Here is a 19895-nt window from a genome sequence, read left to right as displayed (position 1 = left end):
ATGGCTGATCATTCTCAATCAGTACCCCGTTCCTGCCTTCTCCCCATACCCCCTGACTCCGCTATCCTTAAGAGCTCTATCCAGCTCTCTCTTGAATGTATTCAGAGAATTGGCCTCCACTGCGCTCTGAGGCAGAGAATTACACAGATTCACAACTCTCTGACTAAAAAGGTTTTTCCTCATCTCTGTTCTAAATGGCCTACCCCTTATTCTTAAACTGTGGCCCCTGGTTCTGGACTCCCCCAACATTGGGAACATGTTTCCTGCCTCTAACGTGTCCAACCCCTTAATAATTTTATACGTTTCGATAAGATCCCCTCTCATCCTTCTAAATTCCAATGTATATAAACCTAGTCGCTCCAGTCTTTCAACATATGACAGTCCCGCCATTCCGGGAATTAACCTAGTAAACCTACGCTGCACTGCATTGTTGAGAGAATATAAAATTGTTGTGTTGTGAGAAAATAAAATTGCTGTGTGTGCTGTGAATCTTTGAAACACTTTAGTTTTTCTCAGAGTGTGTATCAGTGTGTACTTTTAAGGCTGTCAATAAACCAACTTGTACTGAAACTCACCACTAATTTACAAGATGTTTTATTTTGTGTCTGTACCTATCTGAGCTGGACCCAAAGCAAAGCCAGATTCAGGGTACAGGTATAACATAAAATTCCATCCATCACCCTTGCTGGAGGATCAGGAGGGAAGGAACTGTCACTCTTGCTCAAGGATTGGTTCAGAGAAAGGAATCTGTGCTCTGGTTAGAGATCAGGAGTTATGGAGGCACACTGATTAGAGATTGGGAAGTGGGAAAGCTCTCTGCTTGGGAATTATGAAGCTTTGAGTATAGTCAATGAGGAAGGTGCAAAAGGACATTGATAAAAATTTTACTTATTTTCAGGCCTCCCATTCTGGAGTGTATTTTCAGACCATATTCTTCCAGGAGTACTTGATAATTTGCACCTCTATGATAACATGTCAAGTCCCCTACAATGTTCTAAATGGAGTTTTGTACAATAAATGATGCCATAATTTATACAATAGCATTCATTACCTTCAGGCTATTGATGGGTACTGCCCAGTTGGATTTCCAGTTGAGAAAATTTTAATTTCCTTATTGACCTGGGAATAGTTACAAATGTGATTTAGTCTGGTTTAAATCAACTTTTAATCACTGAGCACAAAAAAATCACTGCATGATCCAATTTCCACACATCAAATTTTTAAATTAAAAAGTTATCTGACTAAAAATTTAATTTAAAGCTGTTTTTGTAGGATGTACTAGAGAATTATTTGAAAAGCCCACCAAATGCAGTAAAATATTATACATTTTTCATTTTGTATGACCTATCAGGTGGCCACTGGATATGGCAGTGTCATTAAACAATGTGATTTGTGCGGTACAGATAAGTCCTTTGAAGAGCACACCTTAAGCTTTGTAGGAAAAAAACTGCTGATGCTGGTTAAATCGAAGGTAGACACAAAATGCTGGAGTAGGGACACAAAATGCTGGTCAGGCAGCATCTCAGGAGAGAAGGAATGGGTGACGTTTCGGTTCGAGACCCTACTTCCTACTGATGTCAGAGGAGGGGGTGGGACAAAGATAGGATGTAGTCGGAGACAGACAGAGATAGGATATAGTCGGAGACTAACACCTTAAGCTTTGAAGAGCACAGCTTCTCTGGGACCCAACACTATAGAAGCTGATGGGGGGAAAGGTCTTTAGATGAGGTTTATAAAACAAAAAAAATTTGCTGATTTTTTTTAATGGCAAAGAAAATATTTCTGGACTAAGAATCTTCAGAGGTGTTGAGTGATTTGTTAGAAAAATCCATCCTGTGGCCAGATTCTGAAATGACAGGTTGATGCACACCATTACAGAGTAGAGGATTTGTGACTGAGAAAATGTTGCTGGACAAGCACTAAATTGGCAAAGCTTTGTTTCATCACCCGTCAGATGAGCAATACAAATTGAATAGAAAGATCCCCTTGCCTTTGAGTAAGGCCACTTTACCTCAGAAAGAATGCAGTAGCATTGGTGGCAGTCCAAAGGGAATTCACAAGGCTAATTCCTGGGATCTGGCAAAAGGAGTATCATGTGAAGCTAATTTCTAATCAATCTGCCATAATCATATTGAATTTTGAGCAGGTTCAAGTGGTTGAATAACCTGTTCCCATTCTTTATTCATATTATTGCATGCAAATTTGCCTGTGTAATGTCAACTGACAAATACATTGTAATTGCATGCTTTGAGTTAAATTAAACTGAACACTTAATATTGAAAGTTTACATAATTTTCTCATGCACCGACAATTTGTATATCATAATCGAGGATGATATTGGATCTGGAGGATTTTAGTGATATGGAGAGGCTGGATAAGCTGGATCTTTTTTCGCTGGAGTGTAGGAAGCTGACAAATGGCATTATAGAGGTATATAACACCATGAAGGGTACAACTAAGTCAAGTCAAGTCAAGTCAATTTTATTTGTATAGCACATTTAAAAACAACCCACGTTGACCAAAGTGCTGTACATTTGATTAGGTTCCAATAGAAAAAAAAATGAAAACATACAGTAGTACGCAAACAGTTCACAGCGCCTCCTCAATGAGCCTCAAACGCTAGGGAGTAGAAATATGTTTTGAGCCTGGACTTAAAGGAGTCGATGGAGGGGGCAGTTCTGATCGGGAGAGGGATGCTGTTCCACAGTCTAGGAGCTGCAACCGCAAAAGCGCGGTCACCCCTGAGTTTAAGCCTAGACCGCGGGATAGTGAATAGCCCCAAGTCGGCCGATCTGAGGGACCTGGAGTTAGAGAGGGGGGTTAGAAGATTTTTGATGTAGGGGGGGGAGTGTCCATTTAGGGCTTTATACGTGAATAGGAGGAGCTTGAAGTTGATTCTGTACCGTACAGGGAGCCAGTGGAGAGAGGCCAGAATCGGGGTGATGTGGTCCCTTTTACGGGTACCCGTCAGGAGTCTCGCTGCGGCGTTTTGGACCAGTTGCAGGCGGGACAGGGAAGATTGGCTGATCCCAGTGTATAGGGAGTTGCAGTAGTCTAGGCGGGAGGAAATGAAAGCGTGAAAACTAAGGGAAATAAGGTCTTGCCCCCTGGATAGGGGAGTTTAAAAACTGGAGGGCATGGATTTAAGCTGAGAGGGGCAATATTTAGAAGGGTCCTGTGGAATAACTTTTTCATACAGAGCCATGGGTATATGGATCCAACTGCCAGAGGAAGAAGTAGAAGAGGATACAATTATGACATTTAAAAGACATTTTGACCGATACATGGAAAGGAAAGGTTTGGAGGAAATTGATCAAGTATGGGCAGGTGGAATTAACTTGTTTATGCAACTTGGTCAGCATGAACAAGTGAGCCGACTGTTGCCATGCTGTGTGGCTCCGACTCTACCAGAGTTTCAATGTTAATACCTTAAAAAATGAAGATAGAGTTCAGTGAGATTAATCTATCTTTTACTAGAGAAATTGCTGACTTGCAAATACAAATAAATTTTGAGCCACATGACATGAACATAGGCTGTGAAATTCCTGAGCACATTTACTCTCAGAAGTTTGCAGAACCACTTTCCCTCTTCCTCACCTCCATTCATCAGATTGTGAAATCCCAGTTTATTTTTAAATTGATGTTAATAGGAAAAGTAAAGAAGGCAACAATCACAAAAATAAAGGAATTGCACACAACCAAATATTTGAATTTTGGATGATTCCTTTAATTTTTTTAATAATCTTCAGGTTAACTGCAAGGTCTTGTTAATAAGATTTTGTAGAACTTATAAGGACCATTAGGGTTAGAGAGGGCCCTGGGCCTAATGTGGTTTTAAAAAGGTGATATCAAGTTTACTGATCACTAAATGTTATCATTTCTGAATAGGTGTACAGGAACAGCCTGTTGTGTGCAAGAAACTGGATGATAATTCTGTTGTTTCTACTTATCACTGTAACAGTGAAAACAAGCTTCCAGAAAAACAACGTGCTTGCAACACAGAACCATGTACATCAGTGTAAGTAACACTGGGAATATATAAAACTAAGCAACTCTTGAAACAACATGTTAACAGCTGTGTGACAATGTCACACCAATACCTACGTTGGAACTGGCAACTTCGGGGCTCAAAGTCATTCAGTGGTAATGTTGGGTCTCCTTCCAAGAACATGAAAAAGCAGTAAACAGGATTTTTTTTTCAAAATTACATTTTCTCTCAACTAACTATTTCAGACAAGATAAATAATGTAATGAATTGTTAGAACTGAAATCCATGACATGAAGGGGCAGTGAATGAAGTGGCTACTGAGATTCAGTATTTGCATTCAAAAATATTTGGATTAGTATCTGATTGAGGAAAAAATATATATTGCTGGGTTATTGGGAATGAATTGAACAGTTCTGATCAATAGTCAGTGGTGCGGTGGACTGCAATGCATTTTATTCCATAGCAATTTCTGTTTCTGTGACACAAATCATTGGAGCTTATTTATTTTTTGTGCATAATCAAGGACCAGTCTCATCCGGTCACTCCCTCTTTTCCCCTCTCCCATTAGGTAAGAGGTACAGAAGTTAAAAAAAATATACCTCCAGATTCAGGGACAGTTTCTTCCCTGTTATCAGGTAACTTAACTGAAAGGTACTGAACTCTGCTAGAGTGCGGTTCTGACCTCCCATCTACCACATTGGAGATGTTCGAGCTATCTTTAATCAGATTTTACCTTGCACCGAATGGTGTATTCTTTATCTTTGCACTGTCTTTTCTTTGACTGGATAGCACACAAACAAAAGCTTTTCACTGTATCTCGGTACACCTGACAATAAACTAAACTAAACTTCTGAGCCAGATAACGTGTGTGTCAAACATTTAAGTAATAAGCTTTTATTTGTGTGAAAGAAAAATATGCAAAAATGGTGTAAATACTCAGCTGTTGAGGTCTACAATGAGAGTAACAAAGTTCACATATCAAGTCTTTCATCAGAATTGATATGTTCCAGTGAAAGGTAATTGTGGAAGAAATAAATTTAGAGGGAAATTGAAGGAAAATGAAAAGCGGAGACTTTGCAGGTTTGCTTCAAGAGACTTTATTGCATGATATAATGGAGATATGGTGGCAGTTAACTGCTCACCAGTTCTCTGACTTCACAGCAGAATTAGCCGACAATTATACTGTGCAATAAACAACTTTTGTTTTTTGATAGATACAACTATACAAAAATATACTATCTACTACATGTGTACCAATTATTTCATTAGTAATAACATAATTTTTGTTTATGTCAATCTTATTAACAACAAATGGTAAATACAAGTCAAACACAATACAAGGGCATCTTGACATATTCTATTTTAGGCGGACCGCGTCACCATCGCCTCTCCGAGCAAATCATAAACCCCCCCATTTTCTACAACGTATCTACGCTACTAGTGGTGGGGGCGTGGGTGGTCTACTGTAACACACTGTTGAGACAAACAAGCTTCCTTATCTCCGTCTACTATTTCATGTATACATTACCATCCACCCTTCGACACATTCCGAGACATGGTAATACGTCTAATCTTACTTTGACGATTCCCACGAACCTCTTCTACACCTGGTCAACGAGAGATGCCAGTTGTCACATTCATACACCCTTTCGTTACCTTGTTCAATTCCAATCAAAATTAAGTAAGAAAGGATCTTAATATTTTCTTCCACAGTTATCAATATGAAACATCAAGTCTGTTTCTCTGCCCAAAGTTCTTGAAGAGTACAGTGTTTTCAGTTTTTATTTTTGTTAATCTTTGTCAATATAAATGAATCTGTTCATCAATAAAAAATAATTCGTATTTTACATTTTTCCAGGTGGATTGTCGGTGACTGGTCTGAGTGCAGTAGGTCCTGCAATGATGGACTTCGTACTCGAGATGTGATGTGTGTCCAAAAGGTCACTGCCTCTGAGGAAAAAGTACTGGATGATAGTTATTGTACAAAAGTCCGCCCCATAATAAAGGAAAGTTGCAATAACCATACCTGTCCACCTGAATGGGTTCCTCTCGATTGGTCTGAGGTAATGTGTGCTTTATTCTAATTAGATGTAAAGTATCTGAATAAATCTTTTTATCAATGAAGTTAATGAAATACAAGGGTGCAACACAATCATGTTTTAATTGAGAATAAAAAGAGGTTATAAACAAAAAAGTTCTAAATAGCAGAAGCAATTGAAATGTGATGCAATCTTGACAATTTGAGTTATATCCCCAAATCATCATGTTTTTTCCCCTCATTCCCAGCCCCACAATTTGCACATGACTCTTCTAGTGTATTAAGAAATTGTCTTGAAGGTATTTTGGGCTGACTTCACTCATAGACAATAGGTGCAGGAGTAGGCCATTCGGCCCTTCGAGCCAGCACCACCATTCAATGTGATCATGGCTGATCATTCTCATAAATGGATTTGGATTCACAACTCAGGAGTTTATGGGGGACTAAATTGGCTCTTAACCTTTACAGATCTCTTATCCTTTGCAATCGTGTTGATGTCTTTTTAAAGCCAAAAGTGATTTTCATTAGTTGGACATATTGAGCATTCGAGTCCACCTGAACTCTGAGATGCTCTTTCTTTAGCTGGTCAAATGCCTCCCATAGATTACATGCAACATTTTTACAGTAAATCTTTTTCTGACCACTTTCAAGTTTGCAGTTTCCTCTAATTCCATTTCCATCCAAGGAATGAGTAAATAGGCACTATAACCTATTTCTCAATTGAATTAAATCCGAGCAGCCTCATATTTTATCTGCTGACTTTGTTTTATTTTTACCACTTCAGCCAAATTTATGAATTTGTAGAGTAGTAAATTTGACCACTTTAAGATTTTGAAACCTGACATTTATGTGTATTATATACTGCATCTGCAATTAAAAAGTGACATTATCTGTCTAACTCCCACTTACAATATTGCTGATCATCCTTTTGCCTGAAATAATACTACAGAATTCAACAAAACAGCATTAACTGTAACAGCATGTAGATTTCGCATGGCCCTGAAATGAAAGCATGACAGATGGATCAGTCTTTAAAACAACTCAAGCCAAGTGATTGAGCCAATGCAGTTAAACAAGTTGCAGTTTTTCACATAAATTAGACTATATCTATTCTGAGACTCGCCAAGTTCCGAGCCCATGATCCAATTATGCAATATATCTGAATTGAGAAAATAAGTAAGAATAGGTCATTCCAGGTGGTATGTACAACAGATGTGAAAAACCACATGGAAAATAAATATCAGCACTGTGTGGTTTAAAACATTTTTTTCAGCATGAAACACGGTAACGGACACATCACTTAGAAATTTGCCACCACCCGGGGTTCTGAGTATAGCTGAACACTTACCTTCATCCCTCACCCATTCTCCTCCCATCTGCATTCTCCAGAATCCCCTCATCTTCCCCTCCCCCCCACCCATCCCGAGTACAAGCCACCAGCCCAAATCAGTACTAGCAGCTCAAATCCTTTCACCATCCACCCAACCTCTGGCCATGAAATCCAGCCATTAAACACTGTTGGTGTTTTAGTTGCCTGTATCTTTGAAGTACTACAATACCAGTTTCAGATTTGGTGCTGCAGTCCCATGTTTCACTCTTCCTCGCCTGGCTATAGCCAGAAGCCATGCCCACTAGTCATCCTCCAACCAACCTCAGAGTTGAACATGGGTATTCACACCCCTATTTTTGAGAATATACGACACCCAGTCGAAATGCAGCCAAGGCCCAGGGCATTTTAGTCAAAATGAGTTTCACAGGGAGTCCAACAAGCAAGGCTGTGGGCTATACCCATCCAGCGCACTCATGCATTGAAATCCTTACGCCTATGTACTGTGCGTGTTCACAATGGAAGCAAAATATCTGAGCATATTATTGATATGTAGGATATAGCACAATCCAACACACAATTCAGCCTTTCCTGTACTCATGTACAGTATGATTTGACTGGATAGCAGGCAAACAATGTTTTTCAGTATTTCGGTGGACGTGACAATAATAAATCAATACCAGGTAAGAAGGTAGGAAAATGATAAATAGCTAGAAGATGTATCAATAGAATTGGCAGAATCCTTTAAATGTCTATATAAAATATAAGAACAACCAAAGAAAGTGCAGGATTATTAAAGTGAAATTCTTTTGACAACGGTAGTTTACCAGAAGGATTTAGACAAGTGCACAGCTCCCTGAAAATGGCAACATAAGTAGATCGGGTGATGAAGTAGACACATGGCATGCTTACCTTAATCGATCAGGTATTACCAATAAAAGTCAGGGGAAAAAGTATCCTGCAGTTTTAGGGGGCATGGTAGTGCAGCGGTAGAGTTGCTGCCCTACAGCGGGTGCTGACTGTACGGAGATTGTATGTTCTCCTTGTGACCGTGTGGGTTTTCTCCGGTTGCTCTGCTTTCCTCCCACATTCCAAAGATGTACAGGTTTGTAGGTTAATCTGCTTTGGTAAAATTCTAAATTGTCCCTAGTGTGTAGGGTAGTGCTAGTGTACGGGGATCGCTGTTCGGCGAGGACTCGGTGGGCGAAGGGCCTGTTTCCATGCTGTATCTCTAAAACAAAAAACTAAAGCTGCATAAAACTGGTTATGCCACATCTGGTGTATTTGATGCAATTATAGTTGCTGCATTACAGGAAACGTGTGTAGGATTTAGAGGGGGTACAGAAAAGGTTCACCAGGATGTTGCCTGGATTAGAGAATATATGCTCCAAGGAACGGTCAGACATATCTAGATCATTTTCTCTCAAAGACTGAGACTGATTGAAGTAAATAAAATTATGAAAGGGTATAGATAGCATAGGTAGTCAGAGTCTTTCTACCAGGGTAGAAATGTCAAATACTTGAGGACACAACTATAAGTTGTGGGGGAGGAAATTTAAAGAAAATTTACGTCAAGCTTTTAAAGGGAGCTAGGTGCCTGGAATGTGCTGCCAGGGATAGTGGTGGAAGCAGATATGATGGCAACATTTAATTGGCATTTGGACAGACATGTGGACAGGGAGACGAGGGAGAGATATCGACCACGTGCAGGCAGATGTGCAATTTAAATTGGTATTATGGTCAACGTATATATCGTGGCCTGTTCCAATGCTGTACTGTTCTATGTTCCAAGTTTTATGTTCTAAATAAATATTAAATTATGGTGTAACTGGGAATACAGGCATTCTAGAGGAAAAGTCACTTAATTTATTGTGAATGGCACAATTTCCAGATCTTGTTGATATATATTCTAATCTGTTAAAAAAAAATCAGGCAGGTGTTATCAAAGATATCAGCCACAAATTATTGAGTCTTTCCTCTTCTGCAAAATCTCAGTTACCAGCAGACTCGATAATTCTAGTGCACTCCTGCTTAGCGACTAATCATCCATAAGCTGGAACCCATCCAACCATCTGCCAATCAAAAAACACCCCTCACCTGTGTCCACACCTGCCACACTTTGTCCTGCCTCTTCTCTCGTCCACTCTCCTCTTTTTATCCACCACGTGCCCCCCTACAATCAGTCTGAAGAAGGGTCCCGACCTGAAACATCACCTATTCCTTTTCTCCAGAAATGTTGCCTGACCCGCTGAGTTACTCCAACACTTGGTGTCCCAAAGAATATAGCAGAGTTAATGGATTTCTTCTTCATTTTACAGTATTAATGACAATCTGTTTAATGTAATAGGCAGGCACTGCTGCCAAGTCCCTTCTTTGCCTGCTGAAGCAGTTGTTCAGTCGTTCTACATCTGACATAAAACTTTGTCCATATCAATTCCACTTTCCCAAAACTTGGGACAAATCTAGAAAGTTCTGCCTCAAAAGCCTTGCAGAGAAATACAGAGACATTTTTCTCTTGACAGTGGCATCCAATGTACACAACGTAAAATGGCAAAATATGCACTATGTTTAAAGAATTTACAGTCTTTTCTCTTTTTTAACAGTGTACACCAAGTTGTGGAATAGGTTTCCGGCACCGTATTGTACTTTGCAAGAGCAGTGATTATTCAGTGACATATCCAGCTTCACGTTGCTCTGTGAACTCCAAACCTCCCATCCGAATGCGATGTACTTTACAGCGATGTCCACCACCTCGCTGGGTAGCAGGAGAATGGAGCCCGGTAATCAGTAGTGATGCATATTTGTTGTTTCACTCGGAGAAGTGCGATTGGACTGGTTACAAATCCAGATTTGAGTCGACTGAAGATATGAGGCCCCATACAGTAACAGATTTCATAGAAGTTTGGGTTCAAGTTTAAAGTTAGTTGTTGAAAATTGATTGTCAAAAATTCCAATATTAAATGGCTATCAATTTAAAAATAATGATAAATGCTTGCAAGAACCCATCAAGTAAGTCATTAGAGACAAAATGTATTAAGATTATTCCAGAGTTATTTGGGTGCTGTCATTGGAAATGCGATGTACTTCAAAAATTAGCTTTGGGACTATTTTTATATCTCTTAGTATTCTTAATTTTTTATTCCTTTTTTTATGCAACTCTGAAGTTCACTTTACAGCTTATAAAATATTTATTTTGGCAGTCATGATGGATTTTTCTTCAATGTGATTGCCTGGACATTGATTTGATGTCATAGTAAATGCTGTGTTGTTATTTTCAGTTTTGAATAACAATGCAGGAAAGAGCTACATATCTGTGCAAGTTGAAAATGATACTTGACAGAATATCATCGTCAGTTTAGATTGTAAACAATTCTTCAAGATGCCGTTCTTTCCCAGATACTCTGATTAATTGAGAATTTAAATATGAAAACTGCTCCCCCACAAAGTTCTAATCTCCAATTATTTTATTAATCAATTATTTGGCTCCCTGTTTTATGTGCTTGAACTTTAAGATGCAATATGAGAATACAGGTTGCCTTAGTGATTCCTGTTTTCAGGAATGTTCAATGCTCCCTCATCCTCCTCCAGGTGTGCACCTAAGTTTAATTCATAAAGCCTACATTTGATGCACTGATTCTCAGTTCAGCCATTTTAGCTCAACAGGAGAGCAAAACTATCAAAACACAACAACAATGTCGTGGTGATGAAGGAGGTTAATTATGGTAGAGGTGATGAGGAAGATTGAGGAATGTAGAGGCAACAAAGGAGATGGATGAAGGTAGGGTGGTGGATGTTTTAGTAAAGGGCCTGTCCCACTTAGGCGATTTTTTTTTGCCGGCGACTGTCAAAGTCGTAGCAGATCGCCGAACATTTCTTTTACCCGACGACAATGCCGAGTCAGTTCGAGATTACAGCGTCTTCTGAAACATCGCGAAAATTCCCACACTGTCAATGCTTCTCAGGCATCCTAATTTTCGCTGAAATCACTGACAAGTCGGTAAGTACTTGAGAGGTTTGAACTATAACATCTTGTATGGGGAAAACCAAGCTTCACTGTAACAAGGAATAAACTGGATTTACTTCCAGTTTACTAATAGCTGTATTTAAAAAAATAATTTAAAAAGTGGTTCAGTGGATTTTTGTGAAAAGTGCGTGGGCATTCTTTGAAAATGTAAGGGAGATGCATATCTGGTTTCTGGGTTGAATATCTGGGTTTGGAGCCCACTTTAAATGTAATGGCTGAGGCCAAAAACATTGCGAAAATTCCCACGCTTACCTAACCGTCAAACTGTCGCCTCCAATCTACCTGTCAACTGTCCTGACGGAAAATAAATTGGTTAAACACAAGTATTTTATGGTATTTTCAAATGACTTTACTTATTTTAATATTATGTGCTTCTAAATGCATGTAAGAGAACCTATCAAACCTGGGGACAGCATGCAAAAGTGACCTCAATAAGCTACAATGCCTGGCGACAAGCCAGCTGTCACCGAGAGATTTCAAACCGTTTGATTTCTCGGCGACGCGACGCGATCCACTACGATCCACTACGATCTTTGGAAGGCTCCTCACGATCATGCCCGCGACACCCCAGCGAACGTTCGGCGACAGCCTAGTTGCCAGCAGTCACCTTAAAATCGCCTAAGTGGGACAGGCCTTTAAGGCTTTCGATAGGTCCCTCGTGGTAGGCTGATCCAGAAGATTAAGATGCACGGGATTCACGGTGACTTGGTTGAATGGATTCAGAACAGGATTGTGGAGCGAGGAAGGCTGTCAAATGATATAGCGGGTTGTAGATCAGCTGCAGAAATGGGCGGAGAAATGGCAGATGGAGTTTAACCCGAGCAAGTGTGAGTTACTGCACTTTGGGAGTTTGAATGTAGGGGGAGAATATATGGCAAGACCATGGTGTTAATGGCAAGACCCTTAACAGCATTGGTGTGCAGAGATATCTTGGCGTCCAAGTTCATAGCTCACTGAAGGTGGTAGCATGTAAATAGGGTGGTAAAGAAGGCGTATGGTATACTTGCCTGCATTGCTCGGGGAATCGAATATAAGAGTCAGGAAATCATGATGCGGCTCTATAAGGCTTTGGTTAGGCCACATTTGTAGGATGCATGCTTTCTGATTGCCCCATCACAGGAAGGGTGTGGAGGCTCTGGAGAGGGTGCAAAGGATTACCAGAATCCTGCCTGGATGAGAGAGCATTATTTGTAAGGAGAGGTTGAACATACTTGGATTGTTAAGGATTAACTTGACATCATGTTCAGCATGAACATTGTGGTCCGATGGGCCTATTCATATTCTACGTTCTAAAATTAAGTTTTTAAATTTAAAACAATGCCAACAATAAGATAAACCTATTCCCACAATTTTCTGGCTGCACGATTTGTCCACAACCTCCTCACAGTATTATTGGTTCAAGCTCAGCTCAGCCAATGACACATTCACCTCTCTGCACAAGGTTTTCAAAGCTGGCATTAGATTTAATCTCAAACTAAAAACTAACATGCAGAAATATTCATAAAATATTAAATTGACACAAATGATTTCAAAAGTTTTGAATTATTAAAAAGACTTTAAAAGTTTAATCAAAACTTATCCAGAAACTCCAAGATACAAGATCAGACCAGACTAACATAACAGTATAATATTGGGGTCCTACTTTTTTTGAGTCTCACCTTTTTGGATGAGCTATAAAACTAAGATCCTTTCGACACACTTGTTTTTTTAAAATAAAGGTAGTTCCCCTAATATCTTGTATGATATTCAACTGTTATCTTCTTTGCTGCACTCCGGATTACATAATGTGGACTACATTTTGTAACAACAAAGTGAACATTTCCTAATGACCGACAGTACATCCAGAAGTATGACACTATTGAACAATTGTATTTTTTCTTCCAACTTGCTTGGGATAACATCTGTGACATTTTTTTTCTCTCATCAGTGTTCTATTCAGTGTGGTCTGGGTCAGCAGATGCGGACTGTTCAGTGCTTGTCATACATTGGCCAGCCATCAATGGAATGTCCAGAGTCCCTCAAGCCTGCAGCCATGCAACAGTGTGAAAGCAGATGTGAAGCTCTTCCAACTGAGAATCCAGAAGGTAAAACTATCTTTTTAGTTCTGTTTCATAGTTCTGTATCTATTCTTACAATGATTATACTAGAAAATCTATATTAAATGTTCTGTGGAAGGCAATGCAGATATTAAGTAGCTTGCCTGGAATATCAGCAGAAAATGTTGGCAATATACATCAGGTCATTTAACTTATATGGAAGGGATAGAACTAAGGGGACAGATCAACCTGGAGCAACCTACTCACTAGAATATCTGCACTAACCTGGGCTGGATCTAGAGGGCTATCTCACCAGTCTTCAACATCCTCGGGTCAAATGCTGTGATCCAAATGATGATGGGGCCAAAAGTGTCAAAGTACGGGTATTGGTGAGGACAAAGCTTTCCCTGAATGCTGCCATTAAATCTAATATCAAAGAAAAAACTGACATTCAGAGAAATTTTAAAATTAAGAAATTGCCATCATTAATTTAAACAAATTAAGAAACATAAAATATTTAAATTTTTTAATCAAAACACATAACATGATTACGAATGTTGAACTTAAGCTTTTAATCCCCACCCTGAATTAACAAGGCATCAGGTCTGAGAGGTGGTTCCCAACATAATGCTGGGGATTTCAGCCCCATCATTGGATTCCATAATGCATAAATTTAATACATACTTTGATTTAGCCCGGTGTTTCATATTATTGATGATTCATCAGAATGATAAATGTTGCTTGTGTAAGACATTTATAACATATCTAGAATGAGAAAAAATGAGGAGCGGATGGGAAGAAGTAAAAAGATCTGTAATAGGCTGGAAAGCAAATGATTAAAAGGGAAAATATTGCCAGAGTTTCAAGTAATAACATAATAACTATTATCAACACCCTTGGTCACTCTGTACATCAACATTCATTACCAATTTAGCTTTTGCTGTATATACCCTATTCATATTTGACTTTCTGAATGGAACATTTCGCACTTGAGATTAAATTCTATTTGCCAATACTCTGCCCAACTTTTCAACTGATCTATATTCTGCTATAGCCCTAGACAACCTTCCTTTCTATCCACAAACACCACAATCTCTCTTTGGCTTAATACATGGCTCAGACAATGATATGAATTAACAGTTATAATTCAATGTTCAATAAGTAACTGCAAATTCAAATATAGCTTAATACAAAAAAATGAATAGCATCCCGAATGGAGGAAACAAAACGTGCATTTTAGAAATATAATTTAAGCGAAAGCCCCAGATCTCATGAAAAATTTCCTCAGATGAACCAATTACTTATTAAGGCAATGTCTTGTTACATTTGCACTCTATATCACTTTAGGTTACATTTCATTCCAAATATTCTCCACTGCTGATGTTTGTCACCTGTTGCATAATGTCAGATTTATCTAAATGAACTAGTCCCATTCTGCATGAGAAAAATAATTACAATAACATCACTGTTTCTTCTGAACATTTTTAGTCAAAGTACCTCTTGAAACAGTGAAGTCTGATCTGCTTTGCTTTTCTCCCACAGAATGCAAGGATGTGAATAAAGTGGCTTATTGCCCACTGGTGCTAAAATTTAAATTTTGTGTTAGGCCTTACTTCAGGCAAATGTGTTGTAAAACTTGCCAAGGACATTGATCTTCAGGAACCGCTTCAAATGAACAAAGTGTTTTACCGAGCAGTATGGACCAAATTATGAAACTTTGTATTCATTAAAAAGGAGAGAAAAAAAAGTTAACCAGCTAATGATATGAACCAAGAAACTCCAAATGCATCATCGTAAGTCTGATCTCTAACACTCCTTATGGGTTTGTCGTACAACAGCCAACTGTGACCATGATTTATTTACAGCTAGGTTTATGGACCTCGTCATTCCAGTCCTAATGTTGCCTTCAAACAGCATCACTGTAGACTAATGCACAAAGCTACAAACTATGCTATCACCCACTTCCTTTGTGAAGTTGTTCAGCTTTTTTTTTTAACAATTTCATCATCAGAACAAGAGCTGATTGCTCAAAAATAATCTTGCCTCAGTTTTTTGGTTGACAACATACCTATATAATGAGAGTGCTGCTTAGCTATTAACTTGTTCACAAAGGGAATATTTATCAAATTTTGTAACAGTGTTTCAGTAATGAACTTTGTGAAAGGTATACTGTACAGTACCTCCATTCTTTATCCATAGAGGTGCTATTTAAGATTTGCCAAACAGCTACAGCATTATAATCCCCATGAGCCTTGGGTGCTAACCAGTTGCTTTCTGTGCTCTATGTTTTCTAGTTTTTCCACCAGTGAATGAAGCTAACTTCAGTGTGGGACTATTAATCTAGACAGTGGTAATTTTTATTCTGGGTTGCACTACTGAAACAGTCATTAATAAAACATCTAATAGAACTAGCACAATGTAAATCAATATTAATAGACTGAAAAAAAATGACTGTGAAGTCCAAGCTGCTCACAGATGTTTCTGTTTATTAGTTCAAATTGCTATATATTTATGGATTCTTAAATGTTGTTCACAAATTATGTTGTTCACAAATTATGGAGTCACTGAATGATTACATCTGGTGTTCTACTGACTGGACAGAAAGATTGTCAAATGAGCAACTTTGCAACTAACCAGCTGCTGAAGTAGAATCTCTAGTCTTATTCATTATTGCCTCTGTTAACATCTTAGAGAAGATTGAGATTAAAATGAAAGTAGTTTAAAGTAGAATTAGTGTTTTCCTTAGCAATGATTCTCAAAAGATTGTTATTTGCAAAATTGCACTGCCTATCCATTTTATACAAATTGCCAACTTCTTTATCATCCTACATTGGAATATAATGTGAGAAATTTCTAATTGGCTGTGGAGAAGAAGTCTGCTGTTCCATGTCCACTTCACATACAATGCCAATGAAACATGGTTGACTCTCAATTCCCATCAGAAATGGCCCTGTGAGTCAGTTATGTCAAGAATCAGTATCTCAAAGGGAATATCTTCATGACAAGGAGTGTAACAGTTCAAAACGGTGCCACACTGCCAGCATCTCAGCTTTGGTCAGCTGTGAAATGAGTTAATTGGTGATGTGAATGAACCAACCATCTCTGATGGAGAATTATAACATTAGCAATATATACCAATAGCCTCGAGTCTTTGTCAAAACAGAATTCAATTCCTGCTGTACACTATGCAATGCAATACAAAATCCAAGGTTGAAGTCATCAATGGTGTAAAAAAATGTAGACCAAGATGGAGCTTCTGCATCTAGTGCCACCTCTCTGTTTCAAATATAGAGGTATCGGATACTTGCCACGCATAGACGTTTCCAGATTCTCGATAATACAAACCAGTAGGTGGGCACCAACCCCTATCAGTCCACTTTCCATGAGAATCGGCTTGTTCTGCCCCTTTCGGGCACAACCCCACCATCTGTTGGGTGATGCAGACCCAGCATCCTCTGCACTTCTGTAACTTTATGGGTGACTTGTTTGCATGCCAGATCTGAACAAACCATATTTACAGTCTGTATAAACTGCTGGACATAGCTTGTGTCCATTAACATTGACTACAGACTTGGTATCATCTCCAATCAGTGGCTCTGTAAATACAAATTCTTTCCCTTTATTTCCAACCTTGGGATATGGGCATCATCGCAACACCAGATATTTATTTCCTTTCCCTGTTGTCTGTGAGGAAGTAATGGTGGGTTATAGCCCAGTACTGCTGCAGGTGTTTTGCAATGCTCTTGGTTAACAAGTTCCAGGATGTTCACCAACAAATTATGACAAAGTCAGGATGGTCCATGTTGTGGAGGGGAAGTAGGAGATGATGCTGTATACAAGCAGATTCTTAGTGACAGTGGGATGAGAGGTAGGTTGAGGGTGGATGGTACAGAGTGCATTGGGGCAGGGGCTAGGTTTGTAAGAGGTGATGGAACTGGGAGGGATAGTGGGGCAGTGGATTCCTCACATGCCTGGAAGGCTGGTCCAATGAATCATGCTTGGCTTCTGCAATACGATGATGCACGTTGCACCAGCTAGTGGAGATAATGTGTGTTGAAGATGGATTTTGTATGTTCTTCTGCATCTGGTTTCCCTGTCAAAGGAAGGATATATTCGCAATAGAGGTTGCCATAGCGATTGACCAAATTGATTCCTGGGGGTGGGGGAGGGTATGAGCAGTGGTGGTGGTGGTTGCCTTATGATTAAATATACTGGGTCTACACTCCCTGGAGATTTGAAGAATGGGAGATGCTCTCATTAAAACAAAAGACACCCTTACTGGGCTCAGGAGGGTAGACATAGAGCTGATGTTTTCCTGAACAAAAGTTTCAAGAACCAAAGGAGTCAAAATCTCAATGAGAAGTTAGCTATTCTAGACCAAGATGAAAACAATTTGAAGGGGAGTGGGGAAATGTTTGGAATTCTCTGCCCAGGAGGGGTGTGCAGGCTCGGAGACTGAGTATATTCAGGTAAGTGTCTGGTAGATTTTTGGATGTTAAAGTAATCAAGGGATGGGGAATTAGTGCTGAAAAGTGGCACACACATTAACGATCTTATTAAATGGCAGAGCAGACCTGAGGAGGGAGATGCTGCTGTTATTTCTGGTGTCATTGTGCAGCTATTTGGACAAATGGAGATTATTTTTGATTGTGTCTTGTGAGTGACGATGTTTTGGTAGTTCAAGAAGTGAGACAAAATACCTGTCCTGTTTCAGCAACCAGAGTATTTATGTGGCTGATATTCAAGGTGATGGAGAGGTGGCTGTGCTTGCCTCCAATTCCTAATTTTTCTGAGTTCCCATGAATGCGTGCAAAACGTTCTGAGAGAAACCCTGGCCCCATTGCATGCCGTTTAAATGCAGAACATGACTGATTTTATTCTGGCCTGTCAAGTGCTGTATGGGCCGAGTTTCCTTTGCATCTAATGTTATCATTATTTGGCCTAGATTGAAATCTTTGCTGAATCCAGGTGCCAACCCAAACTGAATCCAAACATTCTTCTGCAACATGTTACCAATTATTTGAGTCGTTTCTCAGTGAAAACATGACAGTAATCACTGTCACTGCTGACAAGGAGTAACTCTCTGTTCAGTCAGTGACACAGTAACTAATCTGCCTTCTAGGTGTCATTGATTTGCATCTAGTCTTGCTGCACAGGTGAAAGGGACAAGTATTATGTAACCCAGTGAGCCTGTTTACAATATCTATACCCTATGGTTTACATACAGTTGACTTCAGTCTTCCACACTCAGAATTGTGTCAGCGGTTGCCTGCACTGTATGCCAGAATTTCTGATACAACAGAGATTTTTTTTTGAGGTGGACTCCAAGGCTGATCTATTTTAATTACAGAATAGGCTTGTATGATTCAATTGGTACCCAGCCGTAGTTTTACCTGTATAGAGGTGGCAGCTCACATCTGCGGTAATTGTGGCAATGGTCAATGGCCTCATCATCCCTGGATGAAGGGAGCAGTGTAATATTCAGTTACATCTTCTAGTTGCATCAATGAATGTTGTGTAAGAATAGAAATGTGCTTAGCTACAATGGTTTTCGAGACTGCGAAAACTGCTGACATTCGCTGTGCTTACCAGTGAGCCACTGAACCCCAGGGAATAATATCCCAGAAAACGTTTAAAGGTCATGAAAAATGAGAGCAAGCCGAAAACAAAAGTTAAGCAAATATAAACACAAAAAGCTGGAGTAACTCGGCGTGTCAGACAGCATCTCTGGAGAAAAGGAATAGGTGACGTTTCAGATCGAAACCCGGATTTTGGCAGGTAAAACACAAAGTTTAACTTTGGTACTAACTTCTACTGCACTCACTTCCCAATATTCCATTTCAATGACTTCATTGGTTAGAAAGGAAGTATGGCAAATGGTTGAAGTTGTCTTATTAAATTAGCATTCACAGTCAAAGATTAATTTATACTCTAGCATCTTTAATTTCTGTAATAATTTCTGTAAATTACAGCATAATTTAAATAACAAAAACTACATTTAAAAAGACTAAAAATGTGTCATATTTCACAAACAAGGTCAGTTTAAACATTGCACAATATGCTTCTCAGTCCAAAAGAGAGGCTTGTACCACTGTAATAACTAACCATTGTTACAAACATCATATTCCATGAAGTAATGCAGGAGAGACTTCAATTACCTCTTGTATTTCAGATTACCTTCAAAATGTGCTTTGGTCTGTCATTTTCATGTCTTAATAAAATAAATGACAGTATTCATACATAGAGCTTGCATTCATTATCTTAAATTATGCAAGATAATATTTGACTGGATTACTGTCTCACTTTTATGTGTCCAGTCTTTAAATCGCACCATCAGTTTGATATATGACGTTGTGCTTTGTTGTATATTGAAAACGTTAAGCATAACCCATTAAAATTTAGTCCCACAGTGTCAAGTTCCTGCAGGGACTTTATGTTTAAAAACTTCATACTTACCTTTCATTTGCCTATGTTGTTTCTTC

The 19895-nt window shown here is 39.1% G+C and overlaps 1 protein-coding gene across 1 annotated transcript in view; it reads left to right on the top strand.

Annotated features, from left to right (window-relative positions):
* Positions 1–19653, top strand: part of LOC144607203 (A disintegrin and metalloproteinase with thrombospondin motifs 6-like) — a 188147-nt gene extending 168494 nt beyond the window's left edge. The window contains exons 20-24 of the mRNA XM_078423883.1: positions 3889–4018; positions 5847–6051; positions 9957–10133; positions 13305–13461; positions 14956–19653. Coding sequence (XP_078280009.1) covers positions 3889–4018; positions 5847–6051; positions 9957–10133; positions 13305–13461; positions 14956–15065 — 779 coding nt within the window. The 3' untranslated portion in view covers positions 15066–19653. The remainder of the gene's footprint in view (positions 1–3888; positions 4019–5846; positions 6052–9956; positions 10134–13304; positions 13462–14955) is intronic.
* The last annotated feature ends 242 nt before the right edge of the window (positions 19654–19895 follow it).

The sequence above is a fragment of the Rhinoraja longicauda genome, chromosome 28, assembly GCF_053455715.1.
Source record: "Rhinoraja longicauda isolate Sanriku21f chromosome 28, sRhiLon1.1, whole genome shotgun sequence".
In the NCBI taxonomy this organism is placed as follows: domain Eukaryota; kingdom Metazoa; phylum Chordata; class Chondrichthyes; order Rajiformes; family Arhynchobatidae; genus Rhinoraja; species Rhinoraja longicauda.
The sequence above is the reverse complement of the archived record's forward strand: the minus strand, read 5'-3'. Positions and strand labels throughout refer to the sequence as shown.